Source organism: Setaria italica, chromosome I, assembly GCF_000263155.2.
Source record: "Setaria italica strain Yugu1 chromosome I, Setaria_italica_v2.0, whole genome shotgun sequence".
Lineage (NCBI taxonomy): Eukaryota > Viridiplantae > Streptophyta > Magnoliopsida > Poales > Poaceae > Setaria > Setaria italica.
The window spans coordinates 6,090,869-6,113,650 of NC_028450.1; the positions used below are offsets into that span (position 1 = coordinate 6,090,869).

Here is a 22,782-nt window from a genome sequence, read left to right on the forward strand (position 1 = left end):
AGACATATCTTTGCTGCATTCAGGCCGGTATAGCAGGCAACTGCTCATCAAATTTTTTTAATGGTTTATGGGAAGCCCCCCGTGCCCTGGTAGATGGAATTTTACTGCTTTCAGGTAAAAAAAAAAGAACATGGACTTGGCTGAGCACTCTGACTTGTGGTTTATGAAACAGTGGCGAGATTGACTGATGTCTCCCAGCGGCATCAGATCCTGCAAGTCTGCAACTATTTTATTCACCAATTCAAGAGGTTGCCAAGAAGCACACAAAGAGGCAACAACAACAAACAGGCCATATACGAGCATATCAGATTCCTCCTGTCTTTCTTCAGACACTGCAGTTCTCAGCAACAGCTCCCAATCCCCCATGCATAGCACCTGAGCACAGGCACTTCCCACAGATGTACACTGTTGCTGAGCATCCAGACCAACCTCCACGTTGAGCAGAATCGGCGGCGGCGGCGGCGGCGGCGGCTGCACACAGGCTGACCTAGAGCCTACAGCCCGGATGCTGAATTCCTTTCCAGTGCGCACTGAATTTCGAAGTGCGATGTGGCCTTGGGCCCTGCACCTGAAGACTGTTTGTGTTTGCAATCATCAGAAAGAAAAAACACTGTATTCCCTGCAAAATTCCTGTAAACAATGGCATCTGCTAGGAAAGGATTCTACTAGTTGCTGCGATGCGATGATCAGGAACGACTCTGAGCTGCTCAGTGCTCCTCGTTCCCGCCACAGTCACAGTAACGCTACAGCGCGGGCCTCGTCGGCGAGCAAGCTAATCGGGCATCGGATATGAGCTCCTTTCCGGCTTGTCTCCCCTCCTCATCTTGCTTTTGGATTTGGGCATCTTCGCTGCCTTTTTGGTGGCTTCGAGCTTATCCCAGAGCGGCAGCGCAGCGGGTACGTAGGCGGTAGGCCTCTGCTGCCGGCTTCGCTCCGGTGGCCGGCACACTCATATGCCAGTGGGACACTGGGTCAGGCCGAGCTGATCGAGCCGCCGCAGCTGCTCTACTATGCATCTAGGAGTAGGAGAATCCCAAGTGGTTGGTTAATCGTGGGAGGATTTTAGTGGCAACCCAAACAAACTGAAGTCCATTGTCTCAACCAACTGATATGCCCCATCAGCGTCAACTTTTTTTTTTAAAAAAAAGATGAAACGGAAAGGAGAGCTGCTGATTATATTAAATGAGAGAGATCGAGCAAAGAGAACGATGGCAAGAAGAACCCGACAAAACAACAAAGTTAACAACAGTCAGCAACTACTGCCAGCATCACTTCGCATTCTAGCACAAATAAGACGCTGGTTCAGGTAAAAACAACACGCTAAAACACCCTGCTAACGGCAATCCGATCAGAGTGTGACACGCTCGGTGGTGATCGCTGGACTAGTGTGCCAGCCAACCCAAAGATAGCTGCCTGCATGTGACTCCACCGACCCCAAACCAGGTAATCAAAGGGGACCGATCAGTTTAAATCCTTTGAATGGATTCCGTCTGAATTAAGCTTTGAGAGGCCATTAATTGCGTCCGATAGCCCGGTCAGGAAGAAAGGACATGCGTGACCAACAAGGATCGATTGCGATCGCTCAACCAAGTGGCCGGGCTGTCCTCACTTCAGCCGTGTCCCTCTGCGAAAGGTGGCGAAGGTGTGGATGATGCGCCGATGGGGTATGCATGCAGATAGATTCGTCCTCTGTTCTTCACCTTTTAGCGACTCGTTTCTCCCAATGCGTTTTTTTTTTGGTTTTGAGCGAGAGCGAAAATACATCGTGCATCGGTTTTTCATAAAAAAAAATCATGCAATATAATCATTATTTTGACTTCTGTTTACGAGTAGACTTATCGTGTCGACAACCAAGGAAGCAAAAAAAGAAAAAAAAAGATTCCTCCTTTCCATAAAGGAAAAATGGGGTTCCTCCCATCCTAATTGTTTAGTTTCCGTGGCGATAAGTTTGCTTTGCTCTCACAAGGTGTGCCTCAATTTTTCTATCTCACAATTTTGATATAAAAACCAGTGAGAGTGGGAAACCTTTTATGTGGTTTTCATGTTGTCGTCATCAACAGTGCCCGAGCCAAACGCACTTCTACTTGCAAGAGTCAGGCTCTGATTGTCGTGTACATGTGCCGCAAATATCACGGTATCCAAAAGCTCGAAAACGTTCAAAAACGAAAGGTCATTACCTTTCTCTCAAAAATGATAGCTCCCTCGTCGCCTTTAACGGAAAGCACTGGAGTAGGGAGAAGTCGAACGGAGGAAGTAACACAATTATTAAAGCGTTTCTCCTTTATGATGATTGATGAAATAAACATTAAAAGAATTTCTAGTGGTCAGCTTCTGTTTTTTTTTTTTTTTGGGGGGGGGGGGGGGGGGAGGAGTGGTCAGCTTCTGTAGCTTTTGTGAAATATGCATATGAATTCCATCATACTTTTCATGTGGTTTCGTCTTTTGATTGGTATGGACGTTTACGAAATAAACTGAAACTCTAACACTGCGAAAGTTAATTTCTCTGTAGTGCTCAATTATTGTGGTGAGGTGTGCAGTTTGCTTGTCCTGAAATGAGCAGTGCCGTCTAATCCAGTACTGTAAGATTTTTGTAAACAAATTTTTACGATCAGCGGTCTCTTGATTTTGTTACTAGATTCGGTATATTTTGATGTTCAAAACTTCAAATTGATGTTTAATTTGGTCTAAACTTTTGGTTATCCCACCACGAGAAAAAGAAATAAAGTGAGATACTTTCCTTTTATTCTAGATGAGGATATACACTAGCATGTGAAGGAATCACTCAAAGAGAAGAACAACATGGTATAATTACTCAGCGTTTTTGCTCATACCAATTGCAGGTGTTTGAGTGAGAGGCATAGATAAGCTAAGAAAAAAAAGAATGTGTTGTTGGATCAATCTGTTCAATCCCTTTGTAGAGTTCTTTCAACTTACAAAATGGGCAAATTGTAAGCCACAGTGCGCACACGTCTGCAAAAAGCCATATAATGCTGGATCCACTTATGGGGATAACATTCATGTTTGTCGCTCATGGATAAGAACATGACTTTAAATTTGTGAGATTGTAAACAAGTGATAATCCCCACAGATATGCTATAGTACCCCAGCAAAGCTAACACAGTGGTTGCTTTTTCTCACTGATCACCCAGGCAGCCTATTGAAAACAATATCAGGTTAACAAGCCAGTGAAGCAACCCCAGGTGCCCTTGCTCGGAATGTCTTTGCCGTGGGATCGGGGGCAGATCATAATGTACTTTAGCAAAGGAATCAAATTTATCCGCTTTACAAATAACCCGCTAAAAGTTCGATTTATCGATACAAAGTATGAGCGCAAAAATCTTTGCTCCACTCCATTTCATTTTTCTCTTCAATTTTCAGTACTAAATTAAACCCTTTTCTGCTTGATTCAATGATTTGTTACCAACTTATTACCATGTTTGTACCTTAATGAAATTCTATATATAGAGGCCTACTAGGCAAGTACAGCCACTGGCTCATATTGCCATTTCACTAACCCTGAAGAACACTTGAGCATCTCTCTCTCTCAGACAGCCAAAACACAAGCAGCAACAGAGGCACTGAGCCTCGTGTCACTGGCATGCGCTAGAAGATCAGCGAGACCATGTGGCCTGCCGGCGGCGAGCACCCCATGGCCATGGTCCACGGCCCCACGGCGGCGTCGCCGAGCTCGGGCACGAGGCTCCCGGCGCCGCACTCGCCGTGGCAGTCCCCGGTGCCGTACCTCTTCGGTGGGCTGGCCGCGATGCTGGGGCTCATAGCGCTGTCGCTGCTCGCCCTGGCCTGCACCTACTGGAAGCTCTCCGGCAACCTCCTCGCCGCGGGAGAGCCGGAGGACGCCGAGCGGCAGGGCGGCACGGGGAGCCGGCGCGGCGACGGCGGCGGGAAGGCCGCGGCGGCCGGCGAGGCCGGGCTGGCTGGGGACCATTGGCGGGAGCATGTGGTGGTCATCATGGCCGGCGACGAGAGGCCGACGTTCCTCGCCATGCCGGCGTCGGGCCGGGGAGTGGACGCCGACGACGTGGCCGTGGACGTGGGCGTGGGATGCGGTGACGGCGACGAGGAGGGGAGGTGCGTGGAGTGCGGGGCGAGATCGCGGCCGGCCGGCGACGAGCTGATGAGCCGAAGCGAGCAGAGTGGTGTTGTTAGCGGTAGTTCTGTGATCAGTGAGAGATGAAAAGCTCGTTTGAAGAGCTGGTTAGCTCTGGTTCTTGCATTTTTTTTTCTTTTTGACGCCTGCTTTTCTTGTATATTCTTCCCAACCGTTGATGCCAAATGTAATTAGCCAGGAACTGGAGCTGCAGATTATCGAGGCCATTGTTTTGAGCATGATTCAAAATTTCAAATTGTTGGAACAAAGAACCGAGAAACAGAAAGAAAAGGTGTGTATGGAGTGGGATAGATGGATGATCTTTGACACAGGGCAGCATGACTTTACTTTGAACAGATAAGTTTCACCGAAAACAGTTCGATTCTTGCGATGAATCGATCGAAATCCCTGAATTCCAAACAGAGCCAAAACAGGTGCCGCGCAAACAAACAGGGAGCCAGACCATTTGGCCACGGACGGTACAACAGAGGACAACTCGCAGCTGAATTGCTCATTGGTGTGCGCACGGACAATTGGACAGAGGTAGCCATCATCCAGCGATCCGAGGTCGAGGAGCATCATCATGGACGTACGGACTGAAGCTCAGGGAAGTGTGCGCTCTGGCTGGCCTGCGACAGCTTCGTTCGGGCCTTCTAGTTCTGGACCATCCATCCGTCGGTCGCCACCAAATCTACTGTCGAGTGTATTGGAGTATTGGACTGTCATCGTGTGGATCAGGATAAATTGTATGGGAAATGAAAAAAAAGTTGTTCTTGCTGTTGATGTTTTTAACTTCCTTTTTTTAAGGTGTAACGGGGGAGAGGATCCCCACCAATTGTATTTCACGAGTCCATCAACCCGTATTTCCGCACGGGCTAATATTTTTAAAATCTACTATATTTGAAAATTATTTAGAAATTAAACTTCTAATTAATAATCAAAATTGTTAACCTACCACTCTCTTATTTTTTCAATACTTCAACATAATACTCATATAGATGTCTACTTATCTTTGTCCGATTGTGATTGATTTTTAATTAGTAATTACTCTATACACTTTTTCATCCACATTCACACTTTTTTTTCATTTTGTATCACACCTCCATACATTATGTTTTAGTATAAAAAATATTATTTTTCCTCACTTCCTAACATATACAAGCATAAACTGTCTATAGGGTGATACTCATCATGCGTATATACCTTAACTTAGTATTTTTATATTAACAATGACATAAATAGGTAATTTAGAATCATATATTAGTTTACTTTTGGACATTTCTCGTGAGAACTAACGTTGAGTCTCCAATGATAAAATAAGGTCACATTACTACGCAACTATTACCTTGATCTACCTCTCATTTGTTAAATATTCGAACACAATACTTATATAGATATATACTTATTATCTTCATCTAATTGTGATAGATTTTAGCTAGTATTTTCATCCATATTTATAATCTTTAAATTTTCACTTTACATTGCAGGTATGCGCTTGAATTTATTTAATGAATCCTAAGTTTGAGCTATAATTTAACATAGAAATCTATACTCTCATAAATTTCCCTATATCTTTATCTTTATAAATAGTGACACACATTATGCGCATATAGCTTAATTACTATATCATATACCAATAGTGTAAGAAATAAACAATTTAATTATATATTGTTGTATATTTTTAATTAAAATGATTTAGATTCAAATGTTGGATTACCGCATGTTATTACTTTTAATAATGGCATATGTGGGTAGTACAGATGCAAATTTAAGGGTTACTTTAAGTTAAAAAAAAGTATTAGTGGTGAGTAATTTAGTTGCAAATTTAAGGGGTTATTAAATATTATTATTATAATGGCATAAGTGGGTAATTTTGATGAAGATTAGGGAGTTACTTTAGTTTATTTATATATTGGTATAGGTGGATAATTTATATATAGAATTAGAGGGTTATTTTAAATTATTTTCATAATGTGGGTATTTTTTTAGAAAACATAATAGAACCAATGGCTATGATGATTTAAGTCTACCTATTGATGGCCAGATGATATTTTGCTTTTTTTAAAGAATTTTTATGATTTTTTTCTAGAGTGTCCACCTAGGATATTAGGTGATTTTATTGGAGGCTTAAAAAAAATCTCCAATTAGTAATAGTAAAACGGGGGAGACATTTTTAACATGAACGAGCAGCTAGTAACAAGGTCATTTAGACTCGGGATTTTGAGAGTCAGCAGAGAACAAGATGAAAACTTTGAAATTTTGAGAGTGGGCCACCGCGCACTTTTATATCGGCCCTGTTGGATTTGAGTGGGAGGTCACCTGAAACGTCAAGAATTCATTCATGTACGCCATGCATGCATGCTTAGTGGGCCGACAGCATGGATTAGATGCCCCCGTGGCCTGTCAACTCGCGCAAGATTATATTCTTGACAGTTGACGGGTCAATTCTGCATCAAGAGTACATATGCGCATCGTCTGTCTGTCTGTTTCCACAAAAGTTTCTTCAGAACTTAATTACAACGTGTAGTTTTACTGCTCGGAGCAGTCGAGATCGATCCCGCACGTTAATTAGGACGCGATGCGTACGCCTACGGGATCCTCGTCACAGTAATCGTGGAGTATATCTCGATTGAGCAGCCAATGGCCATCAAGGGAAAAAAAAAAATGTGTACATGATCACACTACCAATAAAAGGATGAGCAATTCCAGAAGAGCAGGAGGAAGAAATCGCTTCCAGAGCGTAAAAGGCCCATTGGCCGAGGCAATACATTGGGCCAGGCCCATCAGCGCAGCAGATGGAAAGCCTGCTCCCACAAGCACTTTTTTTTTTTCGAATTCCCACAAGCACAATTTGGCAGTCTGCATGCAAAATACTACAGTAGAATGCAACACCTACTAACCTGGAACAGGATGCTCCCGATCAAGGATCAACAGAGATATCAGCTAGTCGTACTCCTTAAGAAACAAAAGGATAAGACCGATAGCGTGAGTGACTGACTAATAAGACCTTAATGATACGGATGATACGGATAAGACCTTAATCTGATACGGATGATAGCGTGACTGACTGACTAATAAGACCGAAAGGATAAGGAAGATACCAGCAAAAAGCTTGAAGCGAAGGCAAAGGCGCAATTCCTTTTCCAAAAAAAAAAAGGCAAAGGCGCAAAGCGATGGTGTCCGCCCGCCCACGGCCTTGTCAAGCACTCCACCGATGCAACAAATTGGGCCGCGCGCACGGACCGCAGCTAAAATTGTCTTAACCGAGGACATGGGTAGACGCGGACACGTGGTATTCCTATATGGGAACTTTTTTTATTTTTTATTTTAGCATTTTGTAAAAATATATAGTCGGATGAAAAAATTGCAAACCTAGTCTACTGTCGCCGGCTAGGCCGGCGGTAAGGTGCTTCCGCCGGCCGGCGGTAACGGTACACTCCTCCCACCATACTTTCAAAAAATCATAACTAATTCATATCAACTTGGATGGAGATAAACTTTATATGAAAATTGTAGATCTCGACGAGATCTACAACCTTTTAGTTAAAACTTTTTTCATTTGATGTTATATTGGTGCTTAAATAATTGACACAAGTTTCAGATCTAAATTTTTGGATCTGAAACTTGTGTCGATTATTTGAGCACTAATATGACATCAAATTGAAAAAGTTTTAACTACAAAGTTGTAGACCTCATCGAGATCTAAAATTTTCATATAAAATTTATCTTCGTCCGAGTTGATATGAATTAGTTATGATTTTTTGAAAGTATGGTACGGAGGGGTGTATCGTTAGGGCCGGCTGGGTCGGCGGTAAAGCTCTTCCGCGAGCCCAACCGCCGCTTGGGCCGGCGGAAGTGTCTTACCGCCGGCCCAGCCGGCGACAGTAGACTAGTTTTGCAATTTTTTCATCCGACTATATATTTTTGCAAAATGCTAAAATAAAAAAATTCCCTATATGGCTTCCGAAAGATTGGTAGGCACTTGACTTCAATGGCTTCAAGATTCGTGCGCGATCTACAGGCCGTACGATCGCCCTCCTCTTCCTCTCCTCTTACACTCTCCCACGCCACTGCTGCCTCCCATGCCATCGAGGATCCGGAGTCCGGTGGAAAGGGCGCGAGATGGGGGGAGCGGCCGGCAGCGAGGTCGCCACCGAGGTCTGCGGGGTTAGGATTTCGGGTTCCGTGGAGTTGAGCTCCAATTGCCACCGGTCTTAGAGAAAAAGGTCGGGGGTGGCAGAAGGTTCGGCAGCAGTGGCGATTTGGCCGATGATGGAGGTGAGGCAACGCGGGAGCACCGTCGGCCGGGTGGGGCTGGACCCCCGTGGGCTGCGACCGATGCCGGGAGCGACGGGTCACGGCGACGGATGGTGGGTGGGCGGCGCTCTTGCCGCCGGCTGGGGTGGTGGAGGAGAGGGGGGCGGAGGTGGTGGTTGGCCGGAGGAAGAAGAAGAGGAAGGAGATTAGCCGTTCGATGGACCGAAAGCTATAGATAGGAGCCTCGGGTAGACGAGTTTATGTCGAATCCGTCCTTATAACCCAGCAACATATCAGGTGCAAACCAACTAACCTGTGCAAACTTGGAAACTACCAATCAGGACCACTAGATGCTGATCCAATGGATAGGGTGATTGATGGGATGATTTTGCGCTTAAGCCCCCCACCTGCCGGCCTTTTTTCCAGAACCCCCCTAGCGATTCGCATGCACATGTGCCAGGCGGTTGCATCGCGATCGAGCGAGCTGCGACTACGCCGCCAGATTCTTCTGCCGCCCGTGCGCCAGGCCTGATCAGGTGCTCTGCGTTCCTCGCGTGCAGGCCTCACGTCCTCACCAAGATTCTCCTGGAGGACGTCAAAAAGATCTTCAAGACCACCACCGGCACCCCCTTCATCATCCTGACCACTGGTACCTTAATCTTCTTCATCTGCCTGTGTTCATGGCGAGATGCCAATGTATATGGTAGCACCTCGATCGTATGAGCACTAAACTGAATGTGAACAACTCTGACACCATGCCATGCACACAGGCACTGAGACACAGCACACCCTGACCCAGCTTCCCTTCCCTGCTGCTGGATAACATATTCATTACCTGCTATGGATCGACCAGCAGCAGCGCCTAGGCTTCGACGTGGATGTGGTGGAGAGCGACTGATCATTTTTGCGTGCGCCCGGTGCGCGGCTCTGGCGTGTGTGAGTTCCTTTTCGTGACCTTTCTTTTTGTTTTTGTGGCCCGGTTTCCTTTTCGTTTGATTGCAAGTTTTGTCAATCTGATTGCCAGAGAACGTACTCGGATGGCGTGACGATGTGGAATGACGGTGATAGCCAACAACAGCAGCCATGGACAGGGAACGACGCCCTCTCTGAAGTCGTCGCCGTTGATCCCGCCGTCCCAGGACTTACAGGAAGAAGTTTTGAGGCCGCCGCCATGGATCATTTGAAGCTTGTGGTTGGAATGATATTTGATACACTTACATATGTGGAGAAATTTTACAAATCGTATGCACATGAAGCTGGTTTCTCTGTTCATGTTGGTCAGGACAAGAAGCAAAATGATGAAATATTATTCAAGCGGTATTATTGTTTAAGGGAAGGGTATAGAAAGGAGAACGTAAAAAATGTTATTGACAGATCCGGAAAAAAGAGAAAGACATGGATGGAAACCAGATGTGATTGTGAGGCACATATTGTTGTCAAGCTTGACAGTGACAAGAAGTATCGGATAGCTTCAATAGTTGAGGAGCACAACCATGGTTTTGTGTCACCAGATAAGAGGCATTTGCTAAGATCCAACCGTAATGTTAGTGATAGGGCAAAGAGTACCTTGTTCAGTTGTCATAAGGCTAGCATTGGCACTTCACACGCATATAGACTTCTCCATATTAGTGAGGGTGGGTTTCAGAATGTTGGGTGCACACTGAGGGATTTGCAAAACTATTACCGTGACCTCAGGAGCAAAATCAAGGATGCAGATGCACAAATATTTGTGGCACAACTTGAGCGAAAGAAGGAAGTAAATCCTGCCTTCTTTTATGACTTTATGGTGGATGAACAAGGACAACTTGTTCGTGTGTTTTGGGCAGATGCCTTATGCAGGAAAAACTATTGTGTTTTTGGTGATGTGGTTTCGGTGGATTCAACATACACCACTAACCAGTATAACATGATTTTTGTGCTATTTACTGGAGTCAATCATCACTTGCAAAGTGTTTTCCTAGGGGCAGCACTCTTGGCAAATGAAAAGATTGAGTCCTATGAATGGTTGTTTAACACCTTTCTTAAGGCTATGCGTGGAGTAGCACCTCATCTAATCATAACAGATGAAGATGCGAGCATGAAGGCTGCTATTGCTCATATTCTACCGGATACAACTCATAGACTTATGTGGCATATCATGGAAAAGGTACCTAAGAAAGTCGGGCCCTCTATAAGAGAGGATGAACAGTTCTGAGATAGACTACACACATGTTTGGGGCTTCGAGACTTCAGATGATTTTGAGTCACAATAAAATTCTATCATAACAAATTTTGCACTCATGGGAAATGATTAGTTTTTCACAAAGTTTGTCATGCGTCAATCATGGATTCCAGCATACTTTATGGATATACCTCTAGCAGGAATCCTTAGGACTACGTCACGATCGGAGAGTGCAAATTCTTTTTTTAACCGTTTCATTCATCGAAAATTGACCTTTGTTGAGTTCTGGCTAAGGTTTGACACAACTTTGGAGTGCTAACGCCAAGAGGAGTTGAAAGTCGATAATGCAAGTCTTCACACCACTCCTAAATTGATGACACCATGAGCCATGGAGAAGCAATGTAACGTGATATATACACATGGAGCCTTCAATAAATTTCAGGAAACAAATCGTAGCTGCAAGAGATCATTGTATTATTCAAGGCATTACAGAGTGTGAAGATATAAAAATTATCACCATCAACAGTCTATCTGGAAAAGAGCGAGTGGTTCAGTTGAACAAGTCAGACATGTTTGGTAGGTACTCCTGTAAATTATATGAGTCCTATGGCATCCTGTGCCATCATATCATACAAGTGCTTAGAGTTGAGAAGAAAAATGAGATACCATCGATTTATATTATGAAGAGATGGAGAAAAGATGTAAAAGGTTTGTATTGTATGATTTTTTTCTATGGCTATTTTGTACAATAGTCTTGATATTCAATTTTACAAGGATCTATTATTTGATGAAAAAGGTGTTGACGCCGGATTTCGTCATCAGTAGAATCGGCGCCAAAGAAGAAAGAAATTGAAGGAATACGGATGGGGATCGGTAACTGCTAGATGAAAAGCCTGAAGATCCTATGGAGGTGGCAATGCGGAAAAAGATTTCAGATTCACGCAACCAGTTTGAAGATCTTATCCAAATGGCTAAGAACTCTGAACAAGGGATGGACTTTTGATTTTTCTAGTTTATCTAACCTAGTAGAACCTCTCCAAAAGATCATGCCTGCTACGAGAGTTAATAAACAGGATGAGTATGAATCTTTCCTTGGTAGTAAAATTCAAAATCAAGTCAATATACATCCACCAAATGATATCAAGTCGAAATGGAGATGCAAAAGGTTTAAGAAGAGTAAGGAGATGAAGACTGCAAGCAAGGGTTAAAGTAAATGGACGTGTGGAAAATGTAAGCAAGCATGGGATCATGATGCACGCAGTTGCCCAAACAATGTTGTTGGCTAATATTTCAAGTTCATGTAAACACTTTTTTTACTAGTAATATTATTCAGCTTATTACTGCCAATTTTCAGTGTTTCATTGCATATACAACATGGACATGGAGTTCACTGCAATTTGATCATATTTGTTTTCGTTTGTGATTAGAATACAGTCATTGAGAACTTCCAAAACAGGTCCATCCATGTGCAAACAATTCCTGCAGATTAACAATTTCTGCAAAATTTTAGCAATGTTCTCAGAATGCAGATTAACAATGTTAGCAAAATGTTTCCGCTGAGAAATGAAATAGTTGTTTATCTCTTCCTTCTTGGATGTTAGTACTTAGTTCCAGATTATTCCAGTTACTATGTACTGATATTGCATTTTCCTAGCTACAGTTGTTTGTTGTTTTGTATGGCTGTTTATAAATTAGGTATCAGACAATGCACCACTATCCCAGTAACCAGTACACCAATTTGAGAGAAAGGAGCAATCTTTCAACCTGATGGTATCATTTTCAGGAACTTTTACAATTGCATTTTCACAATTACAAGTACCTGCACAACAACTAGCTACCTTCACAATTTTCACAATGACAATTACAGTATCAGTTGCAGCTTCGTCACCTGCAAGATCAAGGCACAACATCAATTCCAAATCAATACTTCATCGAGGGCGGTGACCCAGAGGGCCAGCAGCCTGGCCATCAGGCGTCGGCGGCCAGTGGGGGCAGCAGCCTGTCCATCAAGCGGCGGTGCCCAACGAGATTGTGTCCGGCTTCTCATCCTTCTCTCCTTGTGACTCGTCCTCCAATCCGCTGACTCGTGACAGGGGCGCTGATGGCGCCAGTGCTAGGGGCGCGGCGGCTGCGGATCCGGGCGGTGAGCCTCGACGGCTGGCTCGTGACGGAGGGTGGAGGCGGGTAGGAGGCTGGAGGGGGAAGGGGCGACGGTGGCCATGGGCCAGGGCACGGAATCGCCTGGCGGCGGGGACCGGGCGCCGAAATCCCCTGGCGACGCACCCGGGCGGCGGAATCCATTGGCGGCGCACTCGCGACGGTGTCCGGCGAGGGTGGAGGCAGGGGCAGGGGCAACTCGCGATGCGATGAACCGTTCTGCGCACGGGGAACCAGAAAAAATGACGCGAATCGCTAGCGCAGGGTTTTTTTTGGAAAAAAGGCTAGCAGGTGGGGGGTGGGGGGGCTTAAGCGCATAATCGTCCCATCTCTCACCTCATCCATTGGATCAGCATCTAGTGATCCTGATTGGTAGTTTACAAGTTTGCACAGATTCATTGATTTGCACCTCATATGTTGCCTTATAACCCATTCGATCGAAGAAGGCTGGAATGAGTGGATTGCTAAGCCGAACTGCGTGAAAGGCTGACACACGACTCGTTTGATCGTTTCTAGCTCGGCGCTAGGGGAATCTGCTGCACGGAGGAGCCAAATATAGCATGCATGCAACTTTGCAAAGAGATCCAGGACTTCCCGAATAAGTATAGCATAGTGAATCATTCAAAGAGATCATCAGATGCCAAGCGTGCATCTTCCTGATGATCCAAAATTACAGAACTGGAAACCTTGCCGTTCCAGCAAACAAGTAGGAGTACACACTAGCCTGCTAGTTTAACCAAGGCCTGCCCAAAGCGGGTGATCACCAAGGAAGAAAATTCTATGCGGCGGTGCCGCACCACGCCTACTAGAACTAGAACTTGCCGTTCTAGCAAACAAATACGCGCGCATGCAGAGCACGGCACGCACGTACGTCGAACACAGCGCGTGCATTGTTACACCGGCGCCCCCAAATCGAGTGATCGGCCGGCTCAAAAACATGGCATGCGACGCCGTCATCAGAAGGTGGGCACGACGCCGTAGCCGGCGGCGGCGGGGGAGAAGTTGAGCACGTAGCTAGGGTAGGCGGCGGGCTGCTGCTGCTGCGGCGGCGGCGGCGCGGCGGCCGTGCTGCTGGTGACGAAGTCGTCGGCTGCGGCGGCGTCGGCGTCGTTGTCGTCGGCGCGCTTGGCGAAGCGGCCCTTGACGCGCGGCCGCGACTCGGCGTAGGCCTTGCGGGACGCGTAGCGGATCGTCTTCTCGAACCGCCTGTTCTTCCGCTTCTCGCGGTACCGCATCAGCCGCGCCTCCCGGCTCTCCCCGGCCGCCGTCGCGACGGCCACCCTGCCGGCCATGACGCCGCCGTCGCCGCGCTCCGGCACCGCCCCCACGTTCAAAGACGACACCTGCTCATGTACCAGAACCAAGTTTTAATAAAATCGGCACGGTGCAGTGCATCCATCCTAGCTAGCTATCATGTGATCTTCATCGTGCCTAGGGAAGTAAGCTCTTGCAGCTCTAGCACGTAGTACAGGGCAGGCACGTGGTCTTACACTGTGGGTAGGAGTCGCGGCGTACGGCAGGTACGCCGCCTTGGACTGCGCGAAGTCGAGCTCGATGACGCCGCCGGTCACGCTCCCGCCGCGGCCGCAGATCGCGTCCGGGACCAGGCCGACCTCCGACGACGAGCCCTGCTCGACCAAACCCAAGAAGATTAGCTATACTAGCTAAGAAGACGTGCACACGAAGATGGAGGAGGTAATTATCTAAGCACTTACGCTATGGGCGACCGACGCCGCCGTGTAGGAGCTGTAGGACGGCTTGGCGGCGCCGGCGGCGACGCCGCCACCGAAGTCGAGGTCTAACGCGCCGCCGCTGGATCCGTTGTTAGGCACGACGCTGTCGGCGTGCGGGAACCTCGCGAACTCCTCCTGACCGAGGAACGGGTCCATGACCTCCGCGAACAGGAACTCCAGCTGCTTCGCGTCGACTTTGGCGGCACCACCAAGCATCCCGGCGGCCGCGGCGTCGTCGTCCTTCTCTCCCACGGCGGCGGCGGCGACGAACAGCATCGGGTCCGCCGCGTGCGGCGCGGCCGCCGCCCCGATGGGCTGCACGGGGACGCGCTCGTGCCGTCGCGCCAGCGGGTTGGCGTCGTGGATGTCGGCGTCGCAGGCGGCGCAGAGCGCGGCCGCGTCGGCGCGGCACGTGACGGCGGCCGGCGCGCGCTCGCACACCTCGCAGACCCACACCCTCTCGTGCCCCGCCGCCGCGTGCCCCGCGTCGCACCCCGCGCACAGGTACGCGCCGCCGCCCGGGCACGTCCGGCAGTGCACCGCCGCCGGCGAGCCTCCGCACGCCCCGCACCGCCGCCCGCCCACGCCCCAGTACCTCGCCGCCAGCCCCACCTCCATCCGATCGACCCTCTCTTCGTCTACCTCCCCGACCAGCAGCTAGCTAGCCGTCACGCTACTTGATTAACTTAATGCTCGGTGCTTGCTACTAATGGCAGGATTTGGCAGCAAGCTTAGTGAAGCTGGAGCAAGCCGCGACTATTCCTTGCTTTATAGGGAAGGGATGGATGGTTTCGCGGGTGGGCGGGCGGGCGGGCGGGCGCGTTTGTTTAGGCCGGCGGATGGGATGGTCTCGGGTAGGTGGTGGGGTAGGGGGCGGCGACGGTGACGTGGGCTTGGGGGACACGTGGGCCGGCGCGGTCCAAGCGAAAATACGCGAAATGTTGATCTCGTGGATTTTCTGGGTGGTGGGGGCCCACGTGTCGATGCCGGGTCATGTGAGCCGTGGGGCCCGCGCACGGACATCTTGGAGCATGGAGAGGGTTAGCCATAGCATGGGTGATCAGTTCATCACTGGTCATGGGAGGCAGGGGATTAGGTCGTTAGACAGGCAGGCTTTCCGGATAATCCCTGTACGGATATGCTATTAAATCCTGGCATCCCTGCAGCTTATCGCCGCGTGTCCATGCCAGACCAGCTCCATGACTTTGCTTGATTCAAAATTCATGCTCAGATGACGGTTTGTATAATCTAGCTTTTCCCGGCACGATAGAAGCTACGCTCGATCTGAATTACAGCATTTCACAGGGTAATTAGCTCGAGTGATAAGTGACGGTGAATTTACATAAGTGGGCGATAAGATCGGGCAGAGGTAGCTAAGATATTACCACGAAAGCGGCGACTACTCGATCAGACGCGTCAACCTCACCGGTTTCACAAGAGACAAGGGAGAACTTTATGGCGGGCGGTTTGACGTCGTCGTTGTGGCCAGCGCGCGCGTTTACAGGTCAAAAGGTAATTATTAGTTCTAAAAGTTAGTCTTAATGAAGGCCCTGGCAACCGATTAACTACCTCTCGTGCTCGTCATTAACCTGTGACGAGATACCGTCGCTGCCAATCAACGTCCGTCTAGCTGGCTCTGCCTTCTCACTTCGGAGACCCAAACTACCACAGCTCCAGCTGCGAAAGACGTGAAGCTAGCGCGGGAAATGTCGGAAATAGCCTCGTGCTAACCTTGCTGAATCATTGATGGCCTGCTAGATCAAATTGCCGGAGGGGCGGAGTCCACGAGCTAGGCTCCTGTTTAATTGCTCTGACGTATATCTACCCCTTTAATTTGGATTTTGGAAGCCATACACTGCCGTCAACGACGACGGAAGGTAGACTCGTTCTCGAGTCTCAAACACTCGTAAGGGTGTTTGGAAGGGGCGCTAAACTTTACATCTCATTTTAGCAATGGATTCTTAAATAGGGGTGCTAAAGGCCCATCTAAGAGGTACTAAAAGGTGCTAATGGATGCTAAAAGTGGTCCAAGGCCCACTTTTCCCCTGTTGCCCTCTCACATCCCCTCTCCCTCTCCTCCCAGCCGCACCCCGCCGTCCGATGCTTCCGCCTCGCTTTCTCCACCGCGGCCGCCGTTGCGCACCTCTCTCCCTCCCCAACCTTGCGCGCCTCCCACCGCGCTCCTCCACCGTCACCGCATCCCACTCCCGGCGAGGAAGCCATAGGTGAGCCCCTTCTACGCCACCCGCGCATCCAGGAAGGGACGGGGCAGCTCCTCCCCATGCCGCCACATCCCATTCTTGGCAAGGCCTCCGCGGGCGAGCCCCTCCTGCGCCGTGTGTGGCACGAGCGCCTCGACCTCGCCGCCACCTCCGGCCGCATGGGAGGCGCCGTGCCCGCGCTTCGTCGGAGCCTCTCCCACGGCAGCGAGGACGCGGGCATACTACTGGAGCTGCTGGACCTCGGCCCGGCTTAGCGTTGCCGCTCCCCACGGGGAAGCTCACCGCTGAGGCCCGCGCGCTGCCACCCCCAGCAGGAGAGCTCGGCCCGACCTGGCGCCACCGCTCCCCGTGGGCAAGCTCGGCCCAGCCAGCCACCGACGCTCCCCCGCGGGCAAGCCCTGCTGGCACCTCGCGCCCTCCCTGCGTGGAGTGGGAGCTCCACTGCCCCTTCGTGCCTCACCGGCGGAGGCCTTCACTGGCGGCCGATTTGGATCGAGTAGAGGAGAGAGAGATCGACCATGTGCATGCAGTTGGGGGAGTGGAGAGAGATCGACCGGAAGGACCGTAGTGCGGGAGAGGGAATAGTGCAGGGAGAGGGTAGTGCGCCAGGAGGGAAGGAGGGGCACTGCTGTCATTTGCCACCAAAGGTGCTAAAGTTTAGCACACTATCCAAACATCCCAATGTGCTAAACTTTAGCCCTCCATTTGAGGGTGCTAAACTTTAGCACTTAGTTCCCAAACAGGACCTAAACCACTCATACTGAAATTAAAGCAGGTGTCGTACCCTATACAATAATTATCACCAAATAGATTTGCTCTTCTTTTTAGATGAGCATTGCCTTAACTATCGATGATTTCATCCATCTCAAATTATATCGATCTCTCCAAGTACTTAGGCCCTATTTGGATCAAAACTTTAGTTGGACGTGTTTGGATCCTAGCTAAATGCTAATTGTTGAAAGTAAGTGACCACGCTACCCTTCATTAATTATACATTTATCTCAACCATCTTTGGCGCCAACATGACCTGTTCTGTTTGTGTTTCGGCATCAAAGATTTCTTTACCTCTGCTCCGTTTCCTGTTGGCACCAGAAGGTCCTATTGGCGCTGCTCCGTTGATCACGAGGAGCCTTGTTGCTCTGTTGATCGCCAGGAGCCTTGTTGCTCTGTAGTTTGTCGCACAGAGTATAGGGAAAATAGAGAGCGTTCTTTCAAAGGAAAAAAATACTGGAGAAATATTCATAGTTCATACAAATTCAAATAAATTTTAATGTATCCAAAGTGCATCAAATACCCTATCACACTCACTCCCTCACGGCAAACAAAGCATCAGCAAGTTGGTCATGAAAAGTGTTCATGCTTCCATCTTCAGCACCTAGATGATTGTAGACCGCTCTTGGTTGAGATGAAGAGGACGATGCCATTGGCACAAAGTTTTTGTCTTGATCGCACATGTCAAGTTCATATCTCCAAGAGCATTTTCTCTAATAAAATTATGAAGAGCCATGCATGCAAGGGTAATTTTGGATTGTTTTGCCATAGGATAAATTGGTAAGTTCAATAAAATCCTATACTTCATCTTCAAAACACCAAAAGAGCGCTCTATGACATTGCGAAGTGAGGAATGTAAATAATTGAAATGCTCCTCCTCCTCATCCCTATCGCACGGAATCTCTCCAGGAATGCAAGTACATGACCCATCAATAGTTATTCATCCAAACATCACTTCAAGATCTTCTAGACACTCTGGAGGGCCATATTTGAGCTTCTTCCTCTTAGGTTGTTTCTGAAAAAAAACAAAAGAAAAATAAGAACAAAGGTTGTTTCTGAGAAAAACAAAAGAAAAATAAGAACAAGTACATTATAGTGGACAAATGGAGAGAAAAACAGAACAAGGACAATTACCTTAGTGTGCTTATCCCAAAATGCTTCGCTTGCCACAATACCACCTTGAGGAGTCTTGCCAATTTCACTTTGTTTGTTACAATAAACCCATAAGGTGAAGAAACTCTTAAGTTGATCCCAGCTATTATTGAATTATTGAACTGAATTTTAGAGTGATGCAAACCTGTGTGTACATAGAAAGCCGCTGCTATGTTGTTGTATGCTCTAGTAGTCATAGTTCCGTTGCTCCTATTTTCAACCCTTATTTGCTCAACACAAAGGTCAGAGAACACCACATTGTTGTTGAAACTAGTCCAATTAGCCTTGTCAAAGCTACCTTTCTACTTCATATTCAAATTTGACATACTATGAACACTCATAACAGAATAATGAAATTATTAATCAAGATCTCTGTACAGAAAATAGAAGTATATCCATGTGAAACAAGCAATTAACAATTAACACACAAACATTTGTGAGGCACTACCATTAATCAAACAGAAGCAATTAACAATTAACACACTAACAATCTATCAACCACGTACACTGCAACTTAAGTTTGGATCCATTTTCTCACTTGATTTCCATGGCCAACAACCTCTTTGACATCGTCTTCTTCTTCCGGTGAGACGCCATAAGACTCTGAAGTTGCAGCACGAACACGGCCACGCTCACCAGCGGAACTTGAAGTTTGGTCGGTCAATTGAGGGGCCCGATAAGGCTGCGTTGCAGGAGGATGGGGCGGTGCAGCATTGTCACCACGACCAGTGCTGGAGACATGGCCGGCCCCAGCGCCACCACCAGCAGGGGCACCACAGCCGCCACGGGCTCCACGGCCGCAGCGGCCACCACCGGCCCCACGACCACCGCGACCTCCAAGGAGGACACCTGTCTGGGTACTGTCGACGCCATCTGAGGCCACTTGAAGTGCGTCGACCGATGATACACCCAATATATCCATAAAGGACAAGTCATCGATGTCCTGCGGTGCCTCAGAGTTCAGGTCCAGCTCACCAACAGCCCGGCCAACAAAGGACGAGGTCGGCGTGCTTAAGCTTGCACCGTCGTGATTGGGGGCCGACGCCGACATGGATGTGGGGATGAACGACCGATTGCAGGGTGGGGCATTGGCTTCCCAAAACAAGACGTTGTCGTCATCGACATCCTCCGAGCGAACCATCTTGCACCGGCGGAGATCTACAGGTGGTGGAGGTAGGATGGGGCGGCGCGGTGGAAGGTGAGGGGCGGGCGGCGCGAAGAAGAAAAGGGGATCGGGAAGTCTGACGGGTGCAGCGCGGTGGAGGGGGCGGCTTGCGGGAACACTGGATTGAGAGGAGGGGAAGTTTATGCTCAGTGGGTAATTTCTTCGAAATTATAAGGGCATTTTGGTCTTTGAATAGTTTTAGCTGGTTTAGCTGGGTGGAAACAGCTAAAGGATTTTTTAGCTAGGAGGATTTTTAGCTGGTCCTTTAGTTGACCTGTTTGGATCCAAATCAATTAGATTTAGCTAGCTAAATTTTAGTTGATGAATCCAAACAAGTCTTATAAGGCCAATCTCAGTGAAAATTTCTTGGAGAGTTTTATGGGCATTAAATTATATGCCACATCAGTAATTTTACTATCTTTATGAGGAGAGAGAATGAAGAGTTCATCGTATGCGAGAGGAGTTTCGTCCCCACGATAATTAACATGCACGGTTACCTAATTTCCAGTCTTGGTAATAGTGTAATGAAACTGTGCTGATCTAAGACTGTAAAAGTAGCATTTTATCTTGATAGTGCACGCGCTGTGTACGTGAGTGTATGCACGGCAGCTTTCTTTCCTACTAACTGGACATTTCACATATATCGTAATAATACGAACAATCCAACCCACGCACTTTCCAGAAGAGACGGAAACAGTTTTGCATGGCATACACGTCAAGCTGGGAAATCCCCCGCGATCGCGTGCGTGTTAAGAGTAGCCATCACCGTACGTCGAACAAGTCCGCGATCAAATGCTTCGTGATGCACGGAAGACAAACCGTCCAAAACTTGTCTTTCCGGAGAAAGATCTCCATCGGAAACAGCAACGGATTCGATGCTGCTGCTGCCCAAGGTCCCCGGCAAATCCACCCGCCACTTGCTTGGGCAGGCGCGCCGCGCACGCCGCGGCCGACAGCCGCCGCCGCGCGCGGCTCCTCCACCGCTCGACACGGCCGGCCGATCGGCGGCGTTCCCCGCGGCCTGGCGCGCGCGGCGACTCCGACCCGCCGAATCGTCCGGGGTCCCCGCTCGCGTTGACGCCGCGCCGCCGAGGCCGAGCTGGCGGAGTCGCGTCAAGCGCGCGGGCGCAAGTTGGCGACGCGGGCGTGCGCGCGCGGCGCGGGGGTGTCGCGTCGCGTGACCTGCCGCCGAGGGCAGCGGGTGACGGCCTGACGGGGATGGGGGGCGAGGGGCAGGCCGGTCATTTGGGGGCGCGGGTGACGAACGGGATGCCGTCATTTCCCGTGGAGGGGATGGGGACAGCGGCGCGCCGATCCGGTGCGCCATGTGAACATGTCGCTTTGCCGATTCCAGCATGTCCAGCACTCCAGCTACGTATCGGTAGCCACTTCAAGGTTGGATCGTTTCGAAATTTCTTAATAATCATGGCATCGTCTTGTTGAGATTTCCTCCGAACGTAAGCGTAGATCGCATCGTCTTGGAACGGCCAATCACACGAAGAAAAAACCAAGAAGTTTTGATTAAGCTTATTGTGACCTGCATCTCGAATTGCCACAATAAGGGTGCAATAACGCGCACGTGCCAGTTTCTCTTGTTAGTATTGTAGTACTCCTACTTTTGAGTGAAGTGTGCAGGGGATCATATGCATGTCCCCGTCAAGTGGAGCTCCCCCCATCTTTTCGGAGTTATGAGCGCTCATTAATCGTGCGCGTCTCAGGGAGCTTGGGCGTGCGTGTGAACGAGCTGGATGCCCGGGTGGCGGGGTGGGGGGTGGCACGATCAGACCACCGAGGCGATGGGGCGCCCCAATCAACACGGCGGGTGCGCGCGTATCTATCTCCCGGCCCTCTGCAGCTTGCTCGAGCTCGAGCACCGGAAGTGGAAGGCGTGGTGCTGGTGGGTCCGGCGGCCGGGCAGGTTGACGCGCTCGCGGAAGAGCTGGGGCGCTGGGCCCTGCCCCTGCCGCCAACCCCAAGGGCCGGGCCCACCTCGCCGCCGCCATGCTCAAGCTCTCGTCGGGTCATCACGCGGTCGGTCGAGCAGGATAGGAGATTCGGTGGATCGATCGGGTCGGCCGGCCGCGGGTGATGGAGCAGCTGAGCATGCATTGCCGTGGATGCGAAGGCACTCGATCGATCGGCGACGACGCGGACTCGCCAAGTCCTGTATCCATCACCGTATCATGGCGTGGGTGCGGTGCGCTACAGCCTGCGGTTCAACTGTTTCGATCTAGGCCGGTGGGCGAGGGTTCCAGACGGTTCCGGCGCATGCAAGTGTAGCTCCCCTGTGCCTAGCTAGATGCGATCCATCCACCGCCATCGGATTTGCTTTAACATCCGTGCTAAAATGACGAAAAGTGCTGATAAACTCAAAAAAAAAAAAAAAAACAAGAAGAAGAAGAAAGGCGTACGTGGAGGTCGGGAAGAAACTTTTTTGGCAAAATAAGGGTAAGGAGATGTGACTCCAAGCTCGTGATCGTACAGGATCTCAGCGCTTCTGAAATGGGACTCGGACTCTATCCTTTTCGACACGGGGAGGTAGGTCCGTTTGGGACTATGGAGGGAGGGGTCTTGAGACCCCCTGTACGACCTCGTGGAGCCAGGAGCTAGCCCGGCCGTCACTGTTGCTGCCTTGCTGGGTGCGCCGCCATGCATGTGCATCGGCATCATCCCGCCCCGCGAGGCGATCTGCCAGCCGGCCGGCACCGATGGATCACATGCCCGCCGGGCCAAACGCGACCGGCCGGTGTAGCTAGCTGTTGGAGAAGTACGCACGCACGATCGGATCAGGAAGGCATGCGTACGCGCGTGCAGAGGAGCGCACCGCCGAGTGCCTGCCCGCGCGCGTCCGGGAGCGCACACGTGCACTTAGACCGGCAGGCCGGGATCGTACGTTCTTGCCGGCGGCTTTCGGCGCCGACGGATCCTGCGGTGGTTGAGCCGGCCGCACCGCCCACCGCAACACCCCCCCCCCCCCCCCCCCCCGGGGAAGAAACATGGCCACGTGGCGCGACGTCTTTTTGGGATTTACTTACTGGCCAACGTGCAGAGCGCGA

The 22,782-nt window shown here is 49.5% G+C and overlaps 2 protein-coding genes across 2 annotated transcripts; one reads left to right on the forward strand and one right to left on the reverse strand.

The window, feature by feature from the left end:
- The first annotated feature begins 3,471 nt into the window (after positions 1-3,471).
- LOC101766532 (protein GLUTAMINE DUMPER 2) lies at positions 3,472-4,394 on the forward strand. The gene has a single exon (XM_004951653.2). It carries the CDS (start codon positions 3,623-3,625, stop codon positions 4,193-4,195), a length of 573 nt encoding a protein of 190 aa, XP_004951710.1. The 5' UTR covers positions 3,472-3,622; the 3' UTR covers positions 4,196-4,394.
- An 8,880-nt stretch (positions 4,395-13,274) lies between these two features.
- On the reverse strand, positions 13,275-15,193 carry LOC101766953 (zinc finger protein CONSTANS-LIKE 5). Its single transcript, XM_004951654.2, has 3 exons — positions 14,399-15,193; positions 14,174-14,311; positions 13,275-14,026 (listed from the first exon to the last, which is right to left on the reverse strand). Exons 1-3 carry the CDS (start codon positions 15,032-15,034, stop codon positions 13,640-13,642), a joined length of 1,161 nt encoding a protein of 386 aa, XP_004951711.1. The 5' UTR covers positions 15,035-15,193; the 3' UTR covers positions 13,275-13,639.
- Positions 15,194-22,782: the final 7,589 nt, after the last annotated feature.